The sequence below is a fragment of the Talpa occidentalis genome, unplaced genomic scaffold (assembly GCF_014898055.3).
Source record: "Talpa occidentalis isolate TD23 unplaced genomic scaffold, MPIMG_talOcc4v2.1 talOcc4.9, whole genome shotgun sequence".
Classification (NCBI taxonomy): Eukaryota; Metazoa; Chordata; class Mammalia; order Eulipotyphla; family Talpidae; genus Talpa; species Talpa occidentalis.
The window spans coordinates 20,731,502-20,756,127 of NW_023605305.1; the positions used below are offsets into that span (position 1 = coordinate 20,731,502).

Here is a 24,626-nt window from a genome sequence, read left to right on the forward strand (position 1 = left end):
ATTTCTAAAAATGGAAAAAAAAATCAGTGAAACTTCAGAAACAATTAACAAATTGTAGATGCTATACGACTGAAAAAAAAAACAAAAACAGCACACCAGAAGATATGCTGCTACCCAGGAGGCAGCATAGGGAGGGAGAGATAGAAAACATGAAGGGAGGGTTAATATACATGAAGGATGGGAGAGGAGGGATTGTGGTCAGAATGGGGGGATTGCAATTGTATGGGGAATATAAAAATAAAATTTATTATTTAAAAAAATATATACATGAAGGAAAGAGTAAAAAGTTCCCAAGTACAATTGCACAAGTACAATTGCACATGGGCATTCCAGGGGATAAACTAGAGTGTTGAAGAGGTAATGGTAATGGTTGAGAATTTTCCAGATTTCTGACTTCAGGAATGACAATGAAAAAGACACCAAATCATCTCTCTCAGGACAAGCACAAAGTTGCACAGAACTGTCAAACACAATCATTTTATCACTCTGAAAATCAGCCAAAGGTCTACAGCAAGGAAACATTTATTAAAGTTACTGAACTTTGGGTAAGAACAACATCAGTATGTGGTATCCTTTCCTGAGACTGTGCCCATTACCCAGGCTCCTAGTTCTGTCAGTTGTAAGAGTTTGACCATAGTGTAGCAGGTTGTGAAAACCAGTTGCTTTGATGCTCATGTCAAAGTGGATTCACTTAATTTAGAGCATTGTCAATTAGAGTGTCAAGAGTAGTAATAACCAGCAGCACTGCTAGGCTAGGTTTTGGTGCTATTTGGGGCAACCAATGGACTGGCAGACTGGCCGGGGATTTAATGGGGAGTCCCAGGAGGTAAGAAAGCCATAGATGATTTGATAAACTCTCCATATATATTTAGTTAACTAGAGGGTGGGTACATGCACAACAAAATCAGAGAGGCCCCAAGCCCCCCACACATCCTTAATCAATGGAGTCTGTATACTTGTGCAGAGGAAATGCTAGAGAACCTGTGAACAGTCAAAGTCAAAGCAGGCTGGAAAACAAGCCTGAAGTTTGTATCCCCAGGCTGCACATAGAGCCATAAGCAGAGATGAAAGAGATGAAATCTGACTGGCTAGAGGTTTTTGAGTACAACAGCTGACCAACCTCTGGATGAACACTAAGTTATGCAGATGCAGGAGCAATTCCTAGGAAAACAGGCTTAAAAATAAAAACATGGAAGAAAAAAATTAGAGGAGACACCAGAGGCTACATTTGGCAGGATAGATTTCGCGGATTTGGTCCAGGGCTTAACAAACAAATAAATAAAGCAATAACAATCTTAGAGAGGTAAAGTAAAAATCAGAGTTGCTATAATATATTATCTGAACTGTTCAACAAAAAATTTCGAGACATGAAAATAAATAAGAAAATGTGAATGTCCCTCAACATTTGATTTATCAAAGACTACAAAAAAGCTATTATGAACATATTCAAAGAACTAAAGGAGATCATGTTTAAAGATTTAAATGAAATAGGACAACAATGACTTCATGAATAGAAAAATCACAACAAAGAGATATAAACTGCCTTTTTAAACATAGAAAAAAAAATTAAGTGGAAATTCTGGAACCAAAAAGTACAATAACTGAAATAGAAAATTCACTAGCACTCAGCATAAAAAATGATCAGTAATATAGATGTTGATTTATAAGCTGCATACCTGAAACTTACGTTATAATGGAACTCTTATTAGTCATTATATGTGGGAATTTTTTATTCTTTCCTTAACCTCTCCTTCATGTTTTCCATCTCTTTCCCTCTCTGTGCTGCCTTCTGGGTAGCAGCATATCTTTTGTTTTTTTTTTTGTTGTTGTTGTTGTTGTTGTTGTTTTGTTTTGTTTTTAATTTATTTTTTTATTATAAATTTTATTTTTATATTCCCCATACAATTGCGACCCCCTTATTTTGACCCCAATCCCTCCCCTCCCCACCCCCCCATGCCCCATAGAGTGTCTCTGGTTCATAGTTGTTTGTTGATTTTGATTTTTACTTTCTTATAGTTATTCTTTTTCCTGGTCCCTTATTTAAGTTTTCTAGATTTCTGCTATGAGCAGCATATTTTTTGGTTTGCTATTTTTCTCTTCGGTAGTATATCATCTACCTTACCTTATTAATTATATCTTAAATTTCACTTATTTACTTATGTTATACAAAAGAAGGCAGCAAAAGAAGAATAAAGGAGCAAATATGACATGACACAGTCCACCATATCAATAATCACATTAAATGTGAATGGATAACAGCTCCAATTTGAAAGACAGAGATTGTCAAGTTGGATAAAAAAGCAAGGAAGCTGAAAGTAAACAAATGCAAAAAGACGTACCAGTAAACAGTAACCATGAGAGAATTTTCCAGATTTGATAAAAGTTATAAACCTATAGATTTAGTGAACACACATATACATATCATATGAAACTGTAGGAGACCAAAATCAAAGACAAGATCACAACAGCAATGGAAAAGAAATAAAAATCACCTACAAAGTCAATTATATTGATAGCAAACTTCTCAACAGCAACAACAGAAGACAGAAGACTAAGGGATATCTTTTAAATTCTGAAGGAAAATAAATGTTGACCTAGAGTGCCACCATGAGCTATTTATGTTAAGTAATGAAGGTAAACTGTTTTTGTTAAAGACAGTGTGTGTTACCAGCAATCACTGAAAAAAATCACTAAAGAATATTCTTTAATGGAAGGAATGAAAGGTATGAAAGTATACTGTGGAGTGAGATAAAAATGTAAGGCTATATAATCAAGTACTGATAGCATAAAATATAACAACAATAATAAAGACCAATTTGGAGAAGTGAAATAAGGATGGAACTAAACTACTGGGCAACAAGTACATGTAAGAAGGGAAGAGATGATGAAAATTAGGGGGTCCTTAGATCTTTGCATTGTTCAGCAGGAGGGTAGACATTGCCAACATTAGACTTCTAAATCACATATGGATATGAAAATCATAAGAGTAACTAAAAAGAGTAAATTACTTCCAAACCAGTGTGGGATTTGAGGGAGAGAAAAATTAAGAAAACCAAAATGGCCTCAAAGAAGGCAGCTTTGGAGTAGAAAAGTATCACCCAAAAGATAGGACAAACAGAAGACTCAAAATATCATGAGAAATAAATCCAAATACATCAATAATCACAATAAATATGAATGTGCTAAGCTCTTAAGCAATTATCAAAATGATATAAAATAGAATATATCAACTATTTGCAAGAGACATATCACGACATTAGGAGACAAATGCTTTAAAGTAGAAGATGGAAAAGATGTTCTATGAAAATATTAAACAAAAAAATAGACTTAAGGGCAAAAAGCACTATTATAAATAATGGGGTGACATCTCTGGTGCATTAAGCCTGTTTCTCCTTCTGTAAAGCCGGGATTATGAACCATGTGTCCCAGGAGAAATGTGTAATGTACACAGGGTGTTAGATAGTGTAAAGTGCTAAGAAGCAGAGAGAAAATGTAGGAAAGGGGAACAGAAAATGTTGGGTATGGTTAAAGTTTTTAACTTTAGAATATCTGGGAAAAGACCTGGAAGAAATGCATGAGTAGCCCATGGGAGTGTCTGGGAAAGAGAGACCAGGGCAGAGGCAGCAGCAAATGCAAGGCTCCCACACCTGTGGTGTGGGAGGCGCTGCAAGGGCACTGGTATGACTGGAGTGGGTGGGAGAAGAGAACAGAGTTAGGAATGGAACTCAGGTAGCAAGGGCCAGATCATGCAGGGCCTTATAACTCAGAGGAAAGTCCTTGACTTTTCCTCTGAGTAGGTTTTTGAGTAGATATAATTCTATTTTTAAATGATCTATATTTAAATGGCTATATTGAGAGAAAATGAAGTGGAGCAAGAGAGAGTGCAGGAGACAAGCCAGAAGGTGGTTCAACAGTCCAGACAAAAACATGGGCCTTGGACTGGAGCGGTGGCAGCAGGGATGGTGATGAGTGGTTAGATTTGCTAAAACGGGATTTGCTGAATGATTGGATGTGAGATGTGAACGAAAGAAAGAAATCATGATTGACTTCAGGCTTTTAGACCAGAGCTCCTGGAAGGATAATATTGACATTATCTGAAATGGAGAAGAAAGTGGGTGGAGCACAGTATTGGCCTGGGGGGTAGGGGTGAGGGCAGAGATTATTCCAGCAGTTCAGTTTTGGACATCTTAAGTTTTTTGAAATGTCTGCTATATTTCCACGTGAGATTTCAATACAGTGTTAGATACATATGCCTGGCATTTAGGGGAAGGTTTGGGCTGGAGACATACATCAGGCTCTCATTAATATTCAAAGCCATGAGCCTGGGTGAACTCACGTAAGGAGTGGGTGGAGAGAGAAGTCCAGGAACGAAACCCTAGAAAAACCCAGTGTTTGGATCCTGGAGAGTTACAGAGGCACAGGTGACACAGACTAAGCAGACAGAGACAGCAGTATGTAGGAGAGCCTGAAAGTGTCCTCAAAGCCAACTGAATAAGGTTTCAGGAAGGAGAGTCATCATGTGTTAGATGTTGCTGATGGAGCAAGTAAAATGAGAATTGAACATTAACTAGTGGGTTTAGCAACACAGGCTGGTCTGATGTGAAAAGACAGCTGTGCCAATCAGATTCCCTGATTCAGGAAATGTAACAAAGAAATGTGGAGCAGCAAACAATAGGAGCCAATGTGGACAGTCTTTTGCATCGCTTCTTTTCCCCCAGCAAACAGCAAAAATAGCTAACCTTTACTGTGTGCTGGCTATGGGCCAAGAACACTATTATGACGCCTATTTTTAAACAGGGGAAGTGGGGCTCAAAAAGTCAAGTAACTTGCCCCAGGTCACTCAGCTGGTAAGTAGCTGGGTGGGAATTCAAACCCATCTCAGGCATTTAATTACTAAACCGCACTGCCTCCTTTAGTCAAGAGGACGGTCTAAACTTAGACATGGAACTCGCATTTAAAAAATATCAACAGAACTCTCACAAAGCCCCTGTGAGGTAAGTATCACTACTATTGCCATTTTAAAGATGAGAAATGGGAGGCTGGGAGCGTGGGGGTGTCTGGCTTATGGTCCCACAGGGGTGGGGATGGGGAAAGAACTCAAGCCCCAAGCACATCTGACACTGCAGCTCTGCACACTCAGTCCTGCCTTTTGCTTACGGCTGCATTGGAAAAGCATCAGGCCAGGGCTGGGGAACCTCAGAGAACTGGCATTGCCCTGACAAGCTCATCACTTTGAGAACACTCGGTGGTTTTGAAAGACGTGACCCCCTGGGTTACCAATCTGCCCCAGGAGTCCCAAGCAGGGCTCCCAGCACCCCCCGAACCAGACATGTGCTCTCTCCATGGACAGACCTCTGACTTTAGGCCTCGGCTGGGTGGGTGGGATCCCCTTCCCACCCTTTCCTTTAAGCATACTGGCCTCTCCCTACCTGTCCAGTGGTGAGGGAACGGCTGTAGCCAGGGATGGAGCTCCTGGGGTGGATCCGGGGTGGGACACAGCAGCTGGGAAAGGGTAAAATTCCAGATTCAGAACAAGGCTCAGCTGAGGGGGGTGGGAGGCAAGGGGAGAGGGAGAAGGGGGGCAGGGGGGAATGAGTGCACCGGGGGCCCTGAGCAGGTTCCACCCCTCAGGAACCTCCAGAGATCCCCCAGGATATTCTTGGGTAACGGGACTCTCCCACAGGGGCATGCACCAGGAACCCCCTCTTTATATGGAGCAGCTCGGGATTCCCCAGCAGAACCCTAAGCAGAGAACCCATGTGCTACCCACACTGCACACATCTCCTGCAGGACCTAGAGTCAGCTCTTCAGCCCCATAACTCTCCACCCTGCGGAGAGTTACTCCTTACTTGATCCGGGCCTGGTCCACGCTGGAGGAGCGGCGGGTGGTGAAGCGCCTGGCGACCGCTTTGGGAGATGTCTTGGGGCTGCCGTCTGAGTCTCCGCTCTCCTCATCCCCCATGGCTTTGATGTAGCTGCCGCTCCGCATCCTGCGACAGGGGATCTCCCCCTCTTTGCCCCCCGTAGGGTAACCCCCCCAGTCATCTTGCGGCACCTGTGGGGACAGGGGTCTCTGTCTCTCAGACTCCTCCCTAGGAAATCTAGAAGCCAGGCCCCTCCGTCCCCTCCGCCAGTGAGTGGCGTTCTGCCCTGGCCCACACTCAGGGGGACCCAGAATTGAGCAGGAGGCAGGTCTCAGTCATCCTCTCCCTTACAGCAGATGCCTCACCATCCTCCATGGACATTTTGGTACTTAACTGAGGGCTGCGTGAGAGTCTGGGAGCTGTCAAGTGCCGAAGGGTTGAAGACCAGAGGTGAAAGTGACCTGCGTCTATTCCACCCCCGGCAGTGAAGTGTCACCTGAACTCAGTCACCTCCACCCCTTCTTCTTCATCTCTTACCCTGCTTAGAACCCGGGTCCTCTCACTCTCCCCCTCCCTTCTGCAAGAGGCCACAGAGGGTTTTAAGCCGGGGAGTGACATCAGATTTATGTTTCAGAAAGAGCACTCTGACAGTCTAAACAGGCACTGGACTGTGGAGGGCCGGGAGCAGGGCAGGGGCTCAAGTGCCAGGAGGGAGATCAATTAGGAGGCTGATGCTGTTATCCAGGCAAGAGATGATGAGGCCTAAATTAAGACAATGACAAGGAGGGGAAGAGGAGATGGAAATGAGAGGTGTTAAGGAGCATCAGTGAGCCTGATTAGACGTGGGGGGTGAGGGGGCGGGTAGGAGTTGAGGATGACTGGGAGGCTGCTGGCTGAGGACCTGGGGGATGAAGCTGTCGCTCATCGAGCCACAGAATCCCAGGGAAATGGGTTTAGGGGAAAGGGAACATGCTCAGGGTTCAGCACGTTGAGTTTGGTAGCAAACTGCTCAGCAGATGGCTGGATGTTGGGTTCTGGAGTTCACTGGAGAGAACCGGGCTGGAGGCAGACATGTGGGAGTCTTGGGCGGCAGCTGAATCCTTAAGAGTGAATGAAACAGCCCAGGGGAAAGAGGAGCGAAAGCTGGGGAGGGATCCACTGACATTTAAAAAGGGACTGCAGAGAAAGGAAGAGGAGCCTATGAAGTCACCTGAGAAGGAGTGGGCAGAGGGGTAGGAGGGAAGTCAGGAGAATGCCATGTCACAGAAACAGGAGACATTTCAAGAATAAAAGGAGTTGATAATGTCAAATGCCACAGTGCATTCAGAGGTTAGTAATTCGGGCTTGGGAGTTAGGTAGATCCATGTTCAAATTCTGGCCCCATCATCGACTAGTTAAGTGAACTTCAGCAAAACTGACACCTAAGCCTGTTTCCTCACCTGTGATTTGGTGGCGATAACTGTGCCCACATGACAGAGTTGGTGGGAAGGATAAATGAGCCAATAGAGTGGCGGGCACACAGTGATGGCTCAGTCAAGGTGAACTATACAAGGACTGAGGGTAGCTTTCAAGGAGAGCTCTCAAGAGACGGGTGGTGACTCCTGCCAGGACACTCGCAGGAGAGTGGTGTGGAAGTCAGACTCGTAAAGACGAGGATGGAAATGAAGACTTGGAGTCTATCCTCCAAAAGCCTGGACATGTAGGAAAGACAAGATGGACGGTGTGAGTGGAGAAAGGACTTTTTTAGGATGAGAGAGACTTGGCATGTTTTCAGGATGAGAGAAGGAGCTGGCAAAGATGAAGACAGTCCTTGAAGGTGGGGGAGAAGGGACGACAGTTCAGGGATAGAGGCAGTATTGGGGAGATGAGCTCAAGCCCTGCTGGGGGGGATCAGCCTGGGATGGATGGTCCTGGTTTCTCCTCGAAGTCAAGTGGAAGGGGCTGACAGTGCCTGGGGATCTAGACGCATCACAGGGAGGCCGAAACACTGCATAGAATGAGGTATAAATGGCGCACGGGGGAGGGGCTGGGGGAGGTAAGAAGATTTAAAACACCTGCTGTAAAGAACATGTTCAATGGGGTCGCCATGAGGACTCTAAGGGAGTTCAGGGATCACAGACAGGACAAAGGCTCTGGGGGTGAGGCTAGGTGAGGGGACAAAGATCAGTGTGAGAACAAGGACACAGGGATGGGGCGGGCCCCAGGAAGGATCCCGCCAGTAAGGGCAGGACTCATGAGAAGATGGAAGCTCAGAAGATGAGAACACAGGGAGATGTGGCTCCATAAAGGAACCAGGGTTCCAAGGGGAAAGAGAGGTTCTGAAAGAAGGTTGAGGGAAACCTCGGGTCTAGTGAGAGAAACAGTCTCGATGAAAGAGTTGGGAATCCAACAAAGGCACCTAGCCTGATGGAGCCAGCTTCCCTTCTGTGCCAGGAGAGCACCAGGCTATCTGGAGGGTCCCTGCAGCACCTTAATGCTCCCCCTCAAATGGGCTTGAGGCTGCCCAGCCCTAAGATACCCTGGGTCGCCAGACCCAAATGGGTGCTCCTCCTTCCATACTCTACAGAAAGGAGCCACAAGCAGCAGAGGCAATCCAGCAGATGGGACAGCCAGGGTGCGCTTTGCCACACTGCAGGGTTCCTATTCTGTAGCCACTGCAGAGCTCCTTGCTCCTCTGCAGGACACTGTGAGGTGCATGTTAAAAAGGAAGCCCCCAGGGAGGTCAGGGCAGCCCTGGAGAAGCAGCAGGGAGCAGCGGAGTGGCAGCAAGGCTCCAGGGATGGTGAGGGCTCCCATACAGGAAAGCTCAGGTTTGCTCAGCAGCCCTTTCTGCTGCACCATTCAATTCCCAGTTTAAAGAACCCCTCTACCCAGGGTGGGGGGCCCAGAAGGGGTAATCCAAGATTAACCCAGAGGTCTCCAACTGCCCAATAGGTCTCCCACCCATTCTTGCTTCCACTGTGGCCCTGGGTGTTTCCCCACCCAGGAAAGCCCTAATGTGTGAACAGCTTCCCAGTAAGGCCAGTGACCCGCAAAGACACATGCAATCTCCACTCTCCATTCCTATGAACATGCAGTAGCCTCTCCCTGGTGCCCTCTTAATCCACTTCTGCACTCCACTGATTCTTGCTCCTCCTCAGACATTCAGCTCACGGGATGCTCTTCCTAGAATCTGCTCTGCAAACCTTGGCCACCATTGCCTCGGGTGGGGCAGTGCCTCTTCTTTGCTCCCATAGTGCCCAGGCTCCCTCCTGCCCTATCCCAACCTGGCGCTATATTCTCTCTGCTTCCTTGTCGAGCCCACCTCTAAAGTAAGCTCCTCACAAGCAGAATCTGTGTCTTTATCTTTGGATCCACAGCCCCCAGGAAATGCTCACTGAAATTCACTATGTGGAATAGGGGTCCGGGGGGTAATCCTAAATCTGTTGGACTTCTAGAACTTGTATTGATTTTTTTCCTCCTAAAACTATGGGCTCAAGAAAACACATCAGAAGATTTTGGATGGGGTCTTAAAGCAGAGAAGAGGAAGGTTAATAGTGAGAAGAGCCCCTGACGGCATTTCAACAACATGGAGAGGGGAGTGTGGGACGGATGAAGACTCCATAAGAAGGGATCAGGGCTCCTAGCCTCATCTGCAGACACCACAGAAGTGCTGAGAGAAGATGTGGACAGCACGCCAGTTATCACCTGCAATACCCACAGGCATGGCACTGAATCAGGGGCTCAGATTTCAGTGTGGCCCCAGCCTAGGAAAGCCCAGGGGCAGGATCCCAGGGGTCTTCCAAGCCCCCCAGACCATCCTACCGCAGGTACCCCACAGGGACAAATGCCAGCAGTGGCACATTCCGGAAATAACTGACCTTCATATTCAAACAATATCTGGACCACCCAGATTTGAGCAAAAAGGAGGCTTGGAGAAGGCCTGGGGGCAGAAAAATGGCTTCTCAACTGCTGACCTCCAGCCCTGAAGGAAGCTGCAGCCAGGAAGGCTATGCAGTTCTGTCTGCCTCCCACCTCCTAAGACAGAGGCCAGCACAACTCGTCCAGAGTAAATCAAGAAGTATTCCTGGCACTGACAATATCAGAATAGACCCTTCATTGCACAATGGGGAAACTGAGGTCTCAAAAGAGGCTCTATGTGAAACAGTGAGGCAGGGCAGAGCCTCCTTGCCTCCAGACCTTCCATCATGGGTACAACTGGCTCCCATTCAACCCTTTCCACAGCTTCCTAGGTGACAACACTATGAGGACTAAGGACCCGGTTCCCATCCCCATCAAAGCCTCACCTGCAGGTAATGATAAGTCCTGGCTTTGGCCTTGGCCTCTGGACCCAGGAGTCCCTTGCCTGGCCCGGCCCCTGGGTATCCATCCCGGCCCTGGCTGACCATCATAGTATGCCAGGCACTTCGCTTGACCGATTGTCCATCCAGTGACATGGACATGCCAGTGCAGGCAAGACAGCGGCCTTCCGACCCGCTCGAGCGCCCCTTGAAGCTCAAGTCCCGGTAGGACCCATCTGGAGCCTCCAAGCAGAAGGGAGCACCAGGCTCCCCAGGGGGCCGCCCACCCGCCAGAAAGCCGCTATCACTGTCCAAGTTGTCATCAGAGCTCCACCAGCCCGCGGCCTTGGCCTGGTGCCGCCCGTCCCCCTTGCGGTCCTTGCTCTTGCTCCTCTTGCTGTGCCGGGACTGGTGGTGGTGGTGGTGGTGGTGATGGTGGTGGTGGTGGGAAGTGTGGGGGCCTCCAGAGCCTGAGCCGGGGTAGCTGTCTCCCCCAGAGCCACCTCTTCCCTCAGCCTTGGGCCCATTATAGTCCCGCTTCCCTGGGGCCTCCAGAGAGTGGGACTTGGCAAAGAGCTTCTGCACAGAATGAACCAGATGCCGGATGCGGCTGGGACTTTCGCTTCGGGCCTCCGGGGCATTGCCAGACCCCTGTCCCTGCCCCGGCCCTGCCCCTGCTGGACCTCGCTGGTATGGTAGTGTGTGGAAGCCATCTTGTTGAACTGGCAACTGCTTTTCAAACTGGTCCAGGAGTGTCGGAGGCAGGCGGGGGGCACCCTTGCCCTGTGGATGGCCCACACAGTCTTCACAGGTGTCGAAGGGACCCTGGCCAGGGTACATCCTGGGGAAGGTGCTGCTACCCCCCCCAACCCCAGCCCCCCCAGGCCCTCCCTCAGGGCCTACCGATGGCCCCTCACTCAGGCTTAGGGGCCCTTCGGGAGAAAGGTGTCCCAGGCCAGCTCTCGGGGCACAAAAGCGGGGCTCGGTGGAGAAGGCCTCCCCTGAGCCCAGCAGGTACGGGGCCCTGGCAGCTGGGCCCACGTCCATATGCTGTTGGTCAGCAAAGCGGGCTGGGCGGGGATGGCTGCCTCGGTCGCCATGGTAACCCCTCATGGCCTCAGCAAGGGCTCTTCATAGTGTTGGGGGCCAGGCCCCAGGAACCTCCTGGGAAGACAGGGAGAAAGGGAATTCAGAATGAACAGACTACTTCACCTAAAACTCTTTTATCAGGTATTCTTGTGTCCCTTTAAGTAATGCATATCCACTTATTGTGATTAATTGTACTATCTTTTCACAAATGGGTTTAAAAGTCCTTAAAACAGTCGTACTAGACAAAAGCACAGAGACAAAATAACACCATCATTCATCAAATGCTGTGAATTTGATAAATACTTATTCCCAAGAAATGCCCTCAGCCAAAATGGGTTTTTAAAAATCCTTAGGTAGCCAAAAATAAAAGGATACCCAAACAGACAATTTAAAAAAAAAATTCCACAGAAACCAGTCATTAGGTGAACTAGCTTTTAACAAGCTCTCTTTAGGCAAACTGATCTGGAATGACACCTCCGCCCTATCCCTACCCACTTCCACTGCTGTGAAAAGCCAGGCTTCAGGGTCTCGGCTCCCAGCAGCAGAAACCAAAGAGAACACTGGCCCCAAATCTACATATCCAGCAGGATTCTGAAGGAAAGCCCCTCCCTCCCTTCCACACCCTGTTCCTTCCATCTGGCTGCAGGCTCATTCTCCCAGCCCCCAGGACTGATATAGGAAGGAATAACCTGAGATGACTCCTCTTTCCTCTTCCAGCTTCCAAATATTCCCCAGTGAAATTTTCCCTTTTGCCTTTTACCCCCACAGCACCACCCCCATTCCAGTGGAGGGGAAGTCATGAAGGGAGAAGAAACGACAGTGAAGAAATGCTGGTTGTTCAAGGCAGCATCAGGATCCTAAACTGGAACTGGAACCCAGGAGTCAGTCTCTCCTCCCAGGAACAGTGGGCTGGCAGGGCATGGAGGTGATGGAGAGAGAGTGTTGGAACCAGTGCCCCTGGCCTCCATCCCAGGCTTGCCACGGCCACAGGACAGAGAGGTCATCTCTCAGCAAGAACTGCCTCCAATCAGGACTCTAGAGCTGCCAATACAGGAGCTATGGCAGGAGGGGGTGTCAGCAGGAGGGACAAGGACTGAGGAGCTGGCAGACGGCGCCCTCCTTCACCAGAGACCAGGCTCCTGGGCCATCTGCTGACTAGGAGGGTATGACAGCCTCAAAGACTCCAGACAGCAGCACCTCAGAGACTCATCCTACCCCCACACCACTACTTCCCCATACCCACAGTGTTTCAGACTTCTTCCAGATCCTGCTCACAGTTCATCTCCTACTATTTCCTGAGCACTTGCTATGTAGCAGGGACTATGCATACTTAATGTTGTCTAATCCTATTCATTGAAATCCTGTGTGTAGATATTATCCTTATTTATCCATGAGAAAACTGAGCTCGAAAAGGTGAGGTCACAAAGCTGGCAAGTGGGTGAGTCACTTTGAATCAAGATTCAAATCCAAGTGATTCTGATTTGAGAATACGAATCTAATCCTCATTTCCCAGACCTTCCTAACACTCACCGTCTGGGATGTCCCATCCTTGGTGTCAGGATCCCCACCGCCAGGCAGAATCTCAACTTCAGAAGGCTCAGGACCACTGGCTCCTGATAGTAAAGAAAATGGTGGTAAGCAATTGGCCTTGACAGTCTCCTTCCCAACCCCCCAAACCAAAACTGATCAGATTCCCCCTTGATGCAGAGTCTTTGGACCCCCAGGGAAATGAAGTTGGTTTCATTATGCAAATACATGCTAATGAGCTTACAGGTTGGACTACCTCCAACTGCAGGTGTCTGTGTGATCTGTCCGTGGTGCTGAACCACTGCATTTTCATTGCCCTCAGATACGATTTCATTCTGCAAACATTTGTTGAGCAACTACCATAAGCAAGACTGAGAGAGAAGTGTGTAGAGGTGATTTCAGTGTGAGCAGGGAGATTATAGTCTACGGGGAACAACCTGTCACATGACAGAGTTGTTTTAGGTCCCTGTATTCTTGCACAAGCTGTTCCCTCCTCCTAGAATCTCCTTTCATCCAACCCACCAACCCTTTCCCCCGGCTAACACTTACTCATATAAAGCCCCACTTCCCTCAAAGACTTTCTGTACTCTTATTCTGGGTTATGACTCTCTATTGAGCTTTTATAACACCCTGGGTTCCACCATGAAAGCAGCTATCACACCGCATTGAAATGGTCTCATTTCAGATTCTGTCTCCCCAACTGGAATGTGGTCTTCTGCATGGTAGGAATCAAGTCCCATTTAACCCTGGATCCCCACTACCTAACTCAGGGCTTTACCCAGAGCAAATCTTTAATAAATGTTGACTAAGTGGATGAATAAATAGCTGTATTGAAAAGATACCAAAATGTTAGGTTAGTTCAAATAAGGGCAATATCGGATCCAAAAAGGGAAATTGAGGAAGAGAAACGTGTTTGAGCAGAGAAGAAGATGCCAGTGTATTCCACAGACAAAGGTCATGGTGGGAGAGAATTCCTAGGGGAAGAAACAGCAGGGAACAAGGCAGAAGAGGTGGACAAGTAAGAAAATCTGAGGGGTGCACTGGGAGAGTTCCAGCAGACATTTAGGGTTTGGCAAATATTCGGAAGAGGTGGGGAGAAAGTCAGAAAGGAAGATGACTCTGAAGTTTGCAGCAGCTGAGACTGGAAGACTAATGATGCCATTATTAGACACAGGGATGTCAGGGAGAGAGCTAGCTTTGTGGACATAATTAATAGTAGTGGGAGAGACATAGTCAGACATCAGGAAGAAGTTCCTCACCCTGAGGGATTGAGGCAATGAAGATTGTGGAGTCTCCTGGGAATCTTCCATTGAGGAGAGAATGAGATATGGCCAGCCTCAGGCCCACCTTCTGGCAGGAACTGGAGAGGTTAATGGTTATCTTGCTTAGAAGGAGACAATGGTGACCACACCGATATCAACCATGGACTCTGACAACTGTTCTATTCCATTGTCCTCCTCTGGGGAAGCTGAAATGACTTCAGCCTCATAAGCAGTGGTTGGGCAAGCCCCTGGAAGCATCTCCCTGCCTTGAAGAGCTCTGATAACCCCCTCCTTCATCCATGGCATGCTCCTCCTCCTCCTCCTGCCTCAGGCAGAACTCTTGTCTGAGACTCAAAGCACAATAAGCCCCATTGGCAGAAACCCAGACCATCCCATTTGCTTTGTCTGTGGTCACATCAAACTGGAGCCTCATGCTGAGCTTCCCAATGGAAAAAAAAAAAAAAAGTTCCCAGGTTCCCCTCCCCCTCACTTCACACAGGCACTGATGCCAAGTCACTGAGCCTCCATTGAGATCTTATCAAACTTTAGTCTCTTTAATATCTATCCATGTTCTCTCAGTTCTAGTTTCAGAGGACTAGAATACTAGGCCAATATTGCTCCTCTCCAGAAAAACCATTCACCAATATTCTAATACCCAACTCCCCTATCAATACCCTATAGGCAGTGTTGACTAATGACAAGCACAAACTCCGAGACTTGAAAGTATGAGACACTAGACAAGTGACACCTAATGACACCTGCTCCCCTATCTCCCAGTGTTTTGATGCATACCCAGTGATGTGATGTATATGAATCCACTTTCAAAACTAAAAGATTAGGCAGTGCAATCCCTCATGTGAACCTTTATTTTGGATTTTAAACCCCCCATGTCCAAATAGTGAACAATATAATGAAATTCAAATTACAGGAGAAAAGGAGATGTCCAATTTATGGATTTCTTTTAAAAAAAAAGATTTAACTGATACAGATTTGACTATGTAGACTTCCTCCTATATTTATGCTTCATGATCACATTGTTCCACCACCCATCACTAAACCTCATTGATAAGAAGGATAAACAAGTAGGGAAGAGACTAATAATGTGATCCTTTCCTGAGGCTTAGGGAGTTTCTTAAAAATAGATCTACCCACTTATTTCCATATCTACCAGATGATGGTTAGCTGACTAGCTAAAACTAATTCCTGACTTCTCTGACCTCTTTCCCCCTTTCCGATATAACTAGAGGCCACAAGATTCACTTTTCACTTTTGGCTACTGCTATTATACAAAAAAAAAAAATTTTTGATGAGGTTTCTGGGAGAGATTTTGCCCTGGTGGTAAAAGGAGTAGAGCATGTTGATATGTTCTTCCTCCCTTTATTCTTTTTTTTTTTTAAGCTTTTTAAAAAAGATTTATTTATTTATGCATACAAGAACCGGTGTATGGGCCAGAGGTGCAGGGGGTGAGAGGATTCACCAGAGACAGAGTGGGGAACACAACAGGCAGATAGACTGAAATACACTGCTGAGGGGAGCAGCGGGCAAGTCAGGAGGGGTCTGCTGTGCCATGTGGGTAGCTCCCTGCCCGGGGATTGAACTCGAGCTGCAGTGGCAGCAGACAGCCTCATAGGTTGCATCTTAACCCCTTAACCACCAGGGAGACCCCCTCCCTTTCTTCTTGGTTTGAATACAATCATGATGCCTGGAGCTAAGGCAGCTATTTTATCACCATGAGAGAAAGGCTAGAAAATTACAGAAATGCTAACCCTGGAGTCCTTGAGCGTGGCACCAGCAAAAGCAGTTGCCTTTCACCAAGCCAATACGCAGTAAGGGATAAACCAAACTCCTTTAATTAAACCACTGGTGGCCAGATTTTCTGTATCTGCAGGAGAGAGCACTTAACTAGTCTGACTACCTCAGAACATCATCTTCTGCCTGGACATCTGCAAAAGCTCCTACTGGTCTCCCTGCTTATGTTTCTACACTGCTCCAAGGTAGACAGTCATCTGGAAATGCAAATCTGATCATATCACTTCTCCGCTTAAAACTCTTCATTGGTTTATTGATGTTCTTAGGATAAGGTAGCCTTCACCAGTCCAACAAGGCCTGCAGGCTCTGGCCTTCCCTACTTTCTCACAATGTGTTCCCCTTGCTTCCTCTGCCCCAGCCAGATCAGTCTCTGCATTGCCACGTTCCCGCCCATCATGAGGCCTATTCCCCCTGTTCAGAAAGCTCTTCCCGCCCACCTCTGCCTCACTAACTCCTACACACCCTTCAGATCTCAGCCCAGCTGTTGCTTCCTCGGGGAAGCTTTCTCTGGCCTCCCTGACTAGGTCAGATCCCCCCGCTGTGTGCTCTCAAGGCACCATGTACCTATATAGCTCTTATATCATTACCATCTTCAATCTGCGTGATTCAGAGATGGTCTGTCTCTCCTGCTAGAATGTAAGCTCCGTGTCAGTGTGGGAACTTTATAGATCATATTCACCATGCTCTCCCCAGCTCTTAGGATCATGCTTGGCATGTGAGTTTGTCAAGTGAATATGAGCTACAAAAAAGAAGATCCTTTCACTTATGACATTTTATTTCATTCCCCCAACTATTTTAAGGGATAACATTCCCCCTCTCAATTTATAGAAGAAGAAACTGAGGCTGATGGAGGCTGACTGGCCTACCCAAGGTCACACTGAGTTGGTGGCAAAGCTAGAATGCCTTAGCTTTTCTCTTGCTTGTGCTCCCAGCCCAGAGAAGTCAAATTTATGAAAGGTCACTCTGAAGTAAACACAATAATGAAACTGAATTTGGTTGTTTTTTTTTTTTTTTTAAGGAAAAAAAAAGTACCACGTACTCTAGAACTAACCAGAGAGTGGTTTAGCCTTTTCCCCTGTATGGTAAGCCCTGAGCTTGTTCCAAGTACAAGTACAGAATGCAGGGAGCTCCCCGAAGCCCCACGACAACTCTGGGTGCTGGTTGGTTACTTTCCCTATTCACTGCACCAAGTGAGCTCTCCACTATCCCAGGACATGGAGAGGTGCCCAGGTGGTGAACTGCTGAGCCCAGGGGAACAGCCACTTTTGCAGTTGCTGGTGGCTGGCTAAGAAGCAGGGAGTGAAGGAGTCTGGGAGGGTGCTGTGAATGACAAATTCTCTGATGTAGCTCAAATCTATCTGGGAATGGAAGTGGCACACATGCCGTCACCAAGAAATTACCCAATTTAGCACCAACTACACAATCCAGCAATTAGTTTCTTAAACCGGAACTTGCTGGGGGCTGCCAGGCTGGCAGGGTTGTTGTTACAAATCTCACTGGGGAACCAGCTGTGTGATTCGCCAGGAGGTTGTCACTGCCCCAAGCAATTACCTTCCAGAAAAAGAATGGAAGATGGGGGAAGGAAAAGGGCTGTAGAGGAAGGAGTCAGTGTTGTTGGTTTTTTTCCTCTCCCCCAGGGCCCTGCCTAGCCAAATCAGTTGATTTTCCTAGGAGACTCACAAACTCCTTGCATCAAAGCAGATATCAATGTAGCTGTCTCTGGGTTCAAATCCCTTTCCACTCGCTAACTAGCTCTATCTACTTGAGCAAGAGACTCTCCTTTATCATCTGTATGACTGGAATAACACTGAGGCCATTAGAAAGGTATTAATGATGTGATGGCTAACAAGCAAAAGCATATGAGTCCCTCAGAAGTAGCACAAGGTGAATCCTCAATAAAGGTAGCTATAATCCCTTGTGGTTTTGTTGAGTTACAGTGTGACCTTGGATAGGTCACTTCACTTCTCTGGGACAACCACCTAAGATCAAAGGTATCCTCTGGGGAACAAGCCATTCTCACTCAAGATTATCCACACCCAGGCACCCAGAGATCCAGGGTGTGTTTGACAAAGGCCAGTGTCTTGGAGGTTGGCATAAAGTGATGGTCTGGGCAAAAACAAATACTTCAAAAATCCAATGTTAACTGACTCACTCCTGCCCACGAAGCTGTGTGGGGGAAAGACATGATGATCCAGGTGTCAGCAAAGGTGCAGTGACTCTCTGGCTGGGGATCAGCCTATCTCATCCCCTCACACTGAGCCCATGAAGTCATCTCCAAACCAGTCCCAACATAACAGAACTTACAGCAAATGAGGCCCAGGCCCCTCCATGCTGGCAGGTGAGCCATGTATGTCCTTGGGGCCCCAAAACTTCAGACTTTACCTACCCTTCCCCTCTCCCTGTGTCAATGTAGCCAGAAAGGCCAGGACATTGCCTCAGCCTCTCTATCAAGTCCTCCACCACCCCCTGACCTGACAGTAGGTTGGGTGAGTGGGCCTGTATACTCACCATGAAAGCACTAGCCATGGGGGGGCCCTAAACCCAGAGCCTCTAGTCCTCACTCTTATGCCCATGGAGAGGCATTCCTTCCACACCTCCCTGTCTCCTCCTGCGTCCAGCCTCTGTGGCCATCTTGACTCAGTCTCCCGAAAACAGTCTTGCCACTGAAGACTCACCAGGCCTTGTGCTGGATGCCTCTAGGAGCCCAGCGGAAAGCCTCCTTACCCTACCCTCACTGTGCCAGAATTGCAGAAGGAAAGAGGAACAGAATAGAAGAGGGGAGGAATGGGTTTTATTCATTCACCTTTATTACTGTATTTAATCAAATCTTCCTAGGGGTTTAGGGTGGGAATTTTACAGAAAATAGGCTTGCTGCTCCAAACATTCAAGACATTTAGGCAGATCCAAGTCTAAATTCATCTCCTGACCCACTGGACAGTGCTCAGCCTGTGAATAACACACACTACCTATAATCTCTTTGAAAAATCCCACCTCAGGGGGCTTTGCACTTGATGTTCTCTCGGCTGGAACGCTCTGCCCCAGATATTCCCATGGTTTCCTCTGTCTCATCTTTCGGGTCTCAGCTCAGACAGGCATTCCCTGACCACTCAGTAAGTAAAGTTGAGCCCCATCCCCCAAGTACACTCTTTATCACCCTGTTTCATTGCCCTTGGTACTTACTGCTTTTTGAAATTATTTTATCTATTACATGTTTATTTTATGGTCATGCATTGTTTACTGATGGGGATATGTTCTGAGAAATCCCTCGTCAGGCAATTTCACCACTGTGCAAACAACAGAGTGTAATTACACAAATGGAGACAGTTAGCTCACAACGCACTGAGGCCACACGGTGTAGCCAACTGGGACCACTGCGGTGGAGGGGGGTCCACTGTTGACCACAACATCGTTAAGCATCTCCCCATAGCAGAACAGAAGCATCAGGAGGGCAGGGCTGTGTCGGCCTCAGATGCTGTCGTATTCTGTGTGCCCAGAACAATGCCTGGCGCCAACAAGTGCTCAGAAGAAATCTATTACATAAATAAAAGTCTTCACTGGTCGCCCCGACCCACTCTGCTCTTGTGCACCACAGCCCCTGAAAGGGCCTGCCCTGCAGCCTCCCGAAGGCTTGGGAAAGGGACACCGTATTTGAGGACTGATACTTGAAACCCAGCCTCCAATCCCAGCCCTGCTCATCATGTTTATCTAGTCCTCGATTGGCAGGTAAAAATGATTCTTTTCCAGCCACACCTGGATTTCTCCAGATGGGTCCCTTTGCATAGTTCAAGGAAAGTAGTGCAGGAAAACAGAAATTTAGTGGGTGGGGGAAGGAGAATCAGTGACCCTCCCCACACTGCAAAAAAGAAAATGAGGCTGTAAGGATGGAACTTCAGGCCCCGAGTAGCTCTCTTCCTCAGAGACTTTCTGGGACCCAGGTCCTCTCTGGGCAGCAGGTGATCAAGAGATATCAGAAGCTAAGCTTAGACTCCTCCCTCCTTCTTCAGGGTCCCAAAGACCCTGTGAAATACAATTCAGCCTGAGAAGCCTCACCCTCTCATGCTAGGGAAAAAGACATGGGCTCTGGGTCTTGAACTAAGCTACATGGGTTCATATCCCAGGTCCAGCTGTTACTAAACATGTGGCCTTAAGCAAGTTCCTTCACCTCAAGTTCAGTTTCCTCAACTTTCAAAGAATAGTTTCTTCCTCAAAGTGATGTCCCAAGGATTAAGATAACGCAGGTCCAATGTCCAGTGCAGTGCTGAGGGCTCTACTCCACTGTGCATGAGATCTGCACCAGGGCCCATGGGAGGGGTACTCATGAGCCCCGAGCAGGTGCCGCAGCCACACCTGAGTCAGGTTTGGACCAGAAATGGGTACTCTGAAAACTCACTTGTTCCATGTTTCATCCAGGACTCTCTGTTTGCCTGGGCTTCTTTTGAAGACCTCCCCACTTCCAGCATGCTCTCATGCTGAAGACAACAGAGTAGCTCTGCTGGCCGAAAATGGACACATCTGAGAAAACTAGAAGCCCTTGCCTCACAGACACCCCGTGCCCCCAAACCCCTGCAGCCAGGGTTGCCCAACTCCAGGGGTCTGGGAGGGAAAGCCCAGTGGCCTTATTGTTGGGAGCTGGAAAGACAATTACCTCCCTCTACCCATTATATCAGTCTCCTCAAGTAGCCATGAGAAACTTGTTTCCTGTTTCTAAGCCTCAATTTTCTCATCTGTAAAATAGGGGTAAAATACCTACCTCCTAAGGTTAAGGCAGTGAGTAAGTAAGCTGATCTAGCTAAGGAAACTGACACATATGTTGGCTTCTCCCAACCCCAGCACCCCAGGACATTCTTTCATTTGTAAGTATTTGCTGAGATTTGGGCTGGTATCCTGGTTTCCAGGATGCTGCCGCAACTGAGCCAAGGTCATCAGAGAACAACAGGTAGGATCCCAAGCCCAAGGCAAGGGTTCACTGGGTAGCAGCTTCTCAACTAGGCCAGGTCCATGATCTTTCCTACCCTCTGGTCCAGATGTCTGGTTCCCATTTGGAGTCCAGAGCTTAGCACTGGCTCCTGGGCCAGCACACTGTGTGAGCTCTCTGTGTGAGCTGGGACAGGCCCTGCCTGCATCTGGACCTCTTCATTCCTCTGGGTCTCTCCCGCAGGATTGGGAGTCAAGCCCAGTGTTGGGTCCCAGACCCCATGAAGACTGGTTGCCTGGTTGACTGCTACATTTGCCTGCTGGCACCTCCCACCCCTCACTTTAACTCAAGGATATCTAAGCCCCTGCTCTCCTTTTTGGGTCTCTGGGCTTAGCAGGAACTAGGACCACAGTGGAAGAAAGCATGGAGAAAGGAAGCAGCACAGGCGGTGAGATCCTCTGTGCAGAAGGCCTGTCCTCCGAACTTTCCTTTCTGATGTTTATGTTTTCTCTCTTCCAAGAGAACTTCCCTAAGAATCCTCACTAATCTCAGGGCACAGCAGTTGCTACCAATTCTTGGGTCCCAAACTTCAAACAGTAGGGTTAATATTTGTTTGCAGGCTGTAAGCTTTTTGAAGACTGGGATTCATCTGACCTATCTCTGTATCACCAGACCTGGGATAAGTTCAGTGTCTGTGACTAAGCCAGCAAGAAGTACTCCTCAGCTGGGGGAGAGGGAGACAGGGAGAAACAGAAGGGAAATGGCTCCCTGCAGCTGGATCAGAGCTCCTTAGAAGGCAGCGCTGGTCCAGGGTGATGTGGGACTCATCCTGAGAGTGTCCTGTCCAGGAGGCATGCAAGCAGAAGTTGCAGGCCCTCTTTGGAAGATAATATAGGGTAGATTCAAGCACAACACATTTCAAACCAAATAATCTCTGGATCTTTTGACTAAGAAGTCCAAGGCTCAGCTCTTTGAATACCCACAACTGAAGAGCCATTGTATTAAGTAAGGGCTTTACATACACTTCATGTAGTTGTCAAAACTTTCATTTGCAGGAGAGTTATTACCATTATTACTCCCATTTTATAGATATGGAAACTGAGGCTTGGAAATTTAAGGAAATTTGCCCCCAAGGTCACACAGGTAGTAGAAAAAAGATCTGAATCTAAGTCTGAGTCCAGGTCCAACACTTTCAACCACCAGCACATCCTGGCATATCTGAAGTAGCATGTCTTTCTGATTGAACTGGTCCGATGAGGCTCCCACATGGGTCCCTAGTGTGCCCTGACTCACCACTCAGCCTCAGGGCCAGCCTGCACCAGGGCCTGTCTCTTCCTCTGGGCCTCTCCCACCACCAACCCCATAGGCATACATGTTCCCAAGGCCTGCTTACTCATAATCTAACACTCATGTTCATCCCAAGCCATGCAGAGTCATCCAACACAATTCCCATGGCATTGTTCTCCCCTATGCAATCATCGCCCATATGCACAGACACACACACACACTTGCTCCCGAAAGGTTCACACACGTGCATTTTCATCCAATGGACACTGATGCTTGTGTACACAGAAGCTGCACAGATACAGAACTGTACATACATGTCCACATATGTACCCCCTTACAACAGATGTGCATGGTCATTTCACATACTAAGGCACCCACATCAACTCAATGTCATGTACCAAATCTTCCCCCAACAAGAACTCTAGCCATAGTTCCCAGATCCAATATTAGGCCCAGGTGAGCAATGATGCTCCCTCCCTCTGGGGTTGGCCAGGCAGCCCTGAGAGGGGGAGAAGGCTCAGCCTGCCTGTGATGGATGGAATTAATCTACTGAGCTGGAGAAGCTAAATAATTAAATCCCTAATCACCCCCCCAAGCCAGCCCAGGCCAATATAGCTGAGGGAGGGAGGGGACTCTGAGGCCCAGACCAATATCCTAGAGGGGGGGAGGGGCTTGGGAAGAAAGGCACAGACAGAACCTTCTAGGAGGGGTTCTCTGGGAGGACCTCTGGCAACAGACAGACAAACAGACAAGGTTCTACAGTGCTGCCAGCTTCGCTCTCTGTGGGAATGTAGCATTTGGGAGAACAGCCCACCACCATCCACTGACAGAAAGAAAGATACAGTCCCCCCCCACCATGCCCTTCCAGGGAAGGGGGTGTGTGGAGAAGGCAGACAGGAAATACAAAGTGGCCAGGACCGCAGTTGTCAATGAGGCTGCCCACAGTGGGGAGGATGTGGGGCTGGTCAGAGCAAGGCCACCCCTGCTCCAGTCCGCGCAGCCCCTCCCCAGCAGTGCGCAGGGCAGGGAAGGCCCCTCCAGACAGGTGCACCTGCCTCCCTCAGGAAGCCAGCACGTGGCTAATGGACTGAGGATGGGGCAGAGGCCTGAGCAGGGGGCTTGGAGAATCAGCCTGGGAACAGGCCCCCGTCTGATTGGTTGAAAAGTGGGTCATTTTCCTTTTGAAAAATAGTGAGAAAATGGAGAAGTAGGTCGGGCTCGCATCCCCTCCGCCCCAGGCACCACCCCTACTTTCCCCGATGGGGAGAAAAGGAAAGGTCCGCACCTGCCTAAGCCCGATTTGCCCCAGGGACCCATCTTCCCCAGGCCCCTCCAAGGTCATCCCTACTCCGGACACCCAAGGACATCCTCACTCTGAATTGGGGCTGGGACACAAGCCCCACCCTGCCCTGGGGCCCCTGGGGTGAAGGACGCGAGGCTCAGCCCGGGCGGGAAGGGCAGGGGCCCCAGCATGCAGGACCCTGAGGCGCCCCCTCCCATCCTCACGTCAGTCGCGATGCCTCCTCGCCTCTCTTCTCCCTTTCCTCCTCGTCCACGTGGGCAGAGTCGTTGCCATGACACCGCGGGCAGGTGGGCGGCTCTGGCGGCTGTTTCGGCCCAACCCCCACGCTCACAGCCCAGGTGGGAGGGGAGCGGCTGCAGCGCCCCCGCCCCGAGTCCACAGGGAAGAGGAGACTGACTCGAACCCCCGATACCCGGAGCCTGCAAGGCACCCTAGCACCCGCCGCTGGGGGTGCGGCAGCCAGGGGGCGGGCGAGCAGGTCTGGGGGAAGAACACAGAGACACCTCAGGCCTCCTCGACGGCGCCGCCCTCCCTCCACTGCCCCGGGCACCAGAAGTCAGAGTCAGGGATGGCACCGGGCCGGACAGACCCACAACTCTTCCTCCTTTTCCCACAGCCTCCTCCAGCTTCCCCGAGTGCGGTTCCCCAAGTACTGAAGTCTCGGTCCCTTCTGCTGGCAGCTGATTGGTCCCACCTGCGGTCTCATCTTCATGCCCACAAGCTCAACTCGCCATGCTCTCGTGGGAGAGAGGAGCAGTCCAAGTTGAGACTCTCAAGAAATTCCTTCCCAGCGACAACCCCCGAGTCTGTCCTCTAGAAATTAAGTGCCTGTAGCCTGGGTGCTCCCTCCCAGCTTGAATTCACATCACAGTTTTGGGGGACCGCTCCCTCCTAAGCCAATATTTGCCCATCCCACCAAGAGGCAGGGGTTTACAGTATAAGCTGTCTGAGGATGCTGAACGACCCCTACCACATCTGGCCTCGGGAAGTGTGACCCAGGCCTGAGCTCACTGGCTCTGAGCTGCCCACAGTCACTCCCCGCTGCTCCCTCCTCTCTCCCTCACTGCTCCCAGGGCCACATGGCTCTATCCATGTGTCTCTGAGTCTCTGCAGCTGACTTCCTGAGACCCTTCCCACTGTGCAGGACCCTGTCCCCTACGCTGTTCTAAAGTGAGAGTCTTGTATCACCGAACAAACGGAACCACGGGACCCAGGCATGGCAGCCCTCTGCAGCCTGGCTGGCAGGAGAAGACATATGCGGGGTGGTGGTGATGACAGGGAGAACAGCAG

At 48.8% G+C, this 24,626-nt stretch overlaps 1 protein-coding gene across 1 annotated transcript in view; it reads right to left on the reverse strand.

The window, feature by feature from the left end:
* The window catches only part of DLGAP3 (DLG associated protein 3), a 47,704-nt gene extending 24,130 nt beyond the window's left edge, over positions 1–23,574 (reverse strand). The window contains exons 1-5 of the mRNA XM_054691493.1: positions 23,540–23,574; positions 12,764–12,846; positions 10,151–11,308; positions 5,850–6,055; positions 5,430–5,502 (exon numbers count right to left, since the gene is read on the reverse strand). Coding sequence (XP_054547468.1) covers positions 5,430–5,502; positions 5,850–6,055; positions 10,151–11,257 — 1,386 coding nt within the window. The 5' untranslated portion in view covers positions 11,258–11,308; positions 12,764–12,846; positions 23,540–23,574. The remainder of the gene's footprint in view (positions 1–5,429; positions 5,503–5,849; positions 6,056–10,150; positions 11,309–12,763; positions 12,847–23,539) is intronic.
* Positions 23,575–24,626: the final 1,052 nt, after the last annotated feature.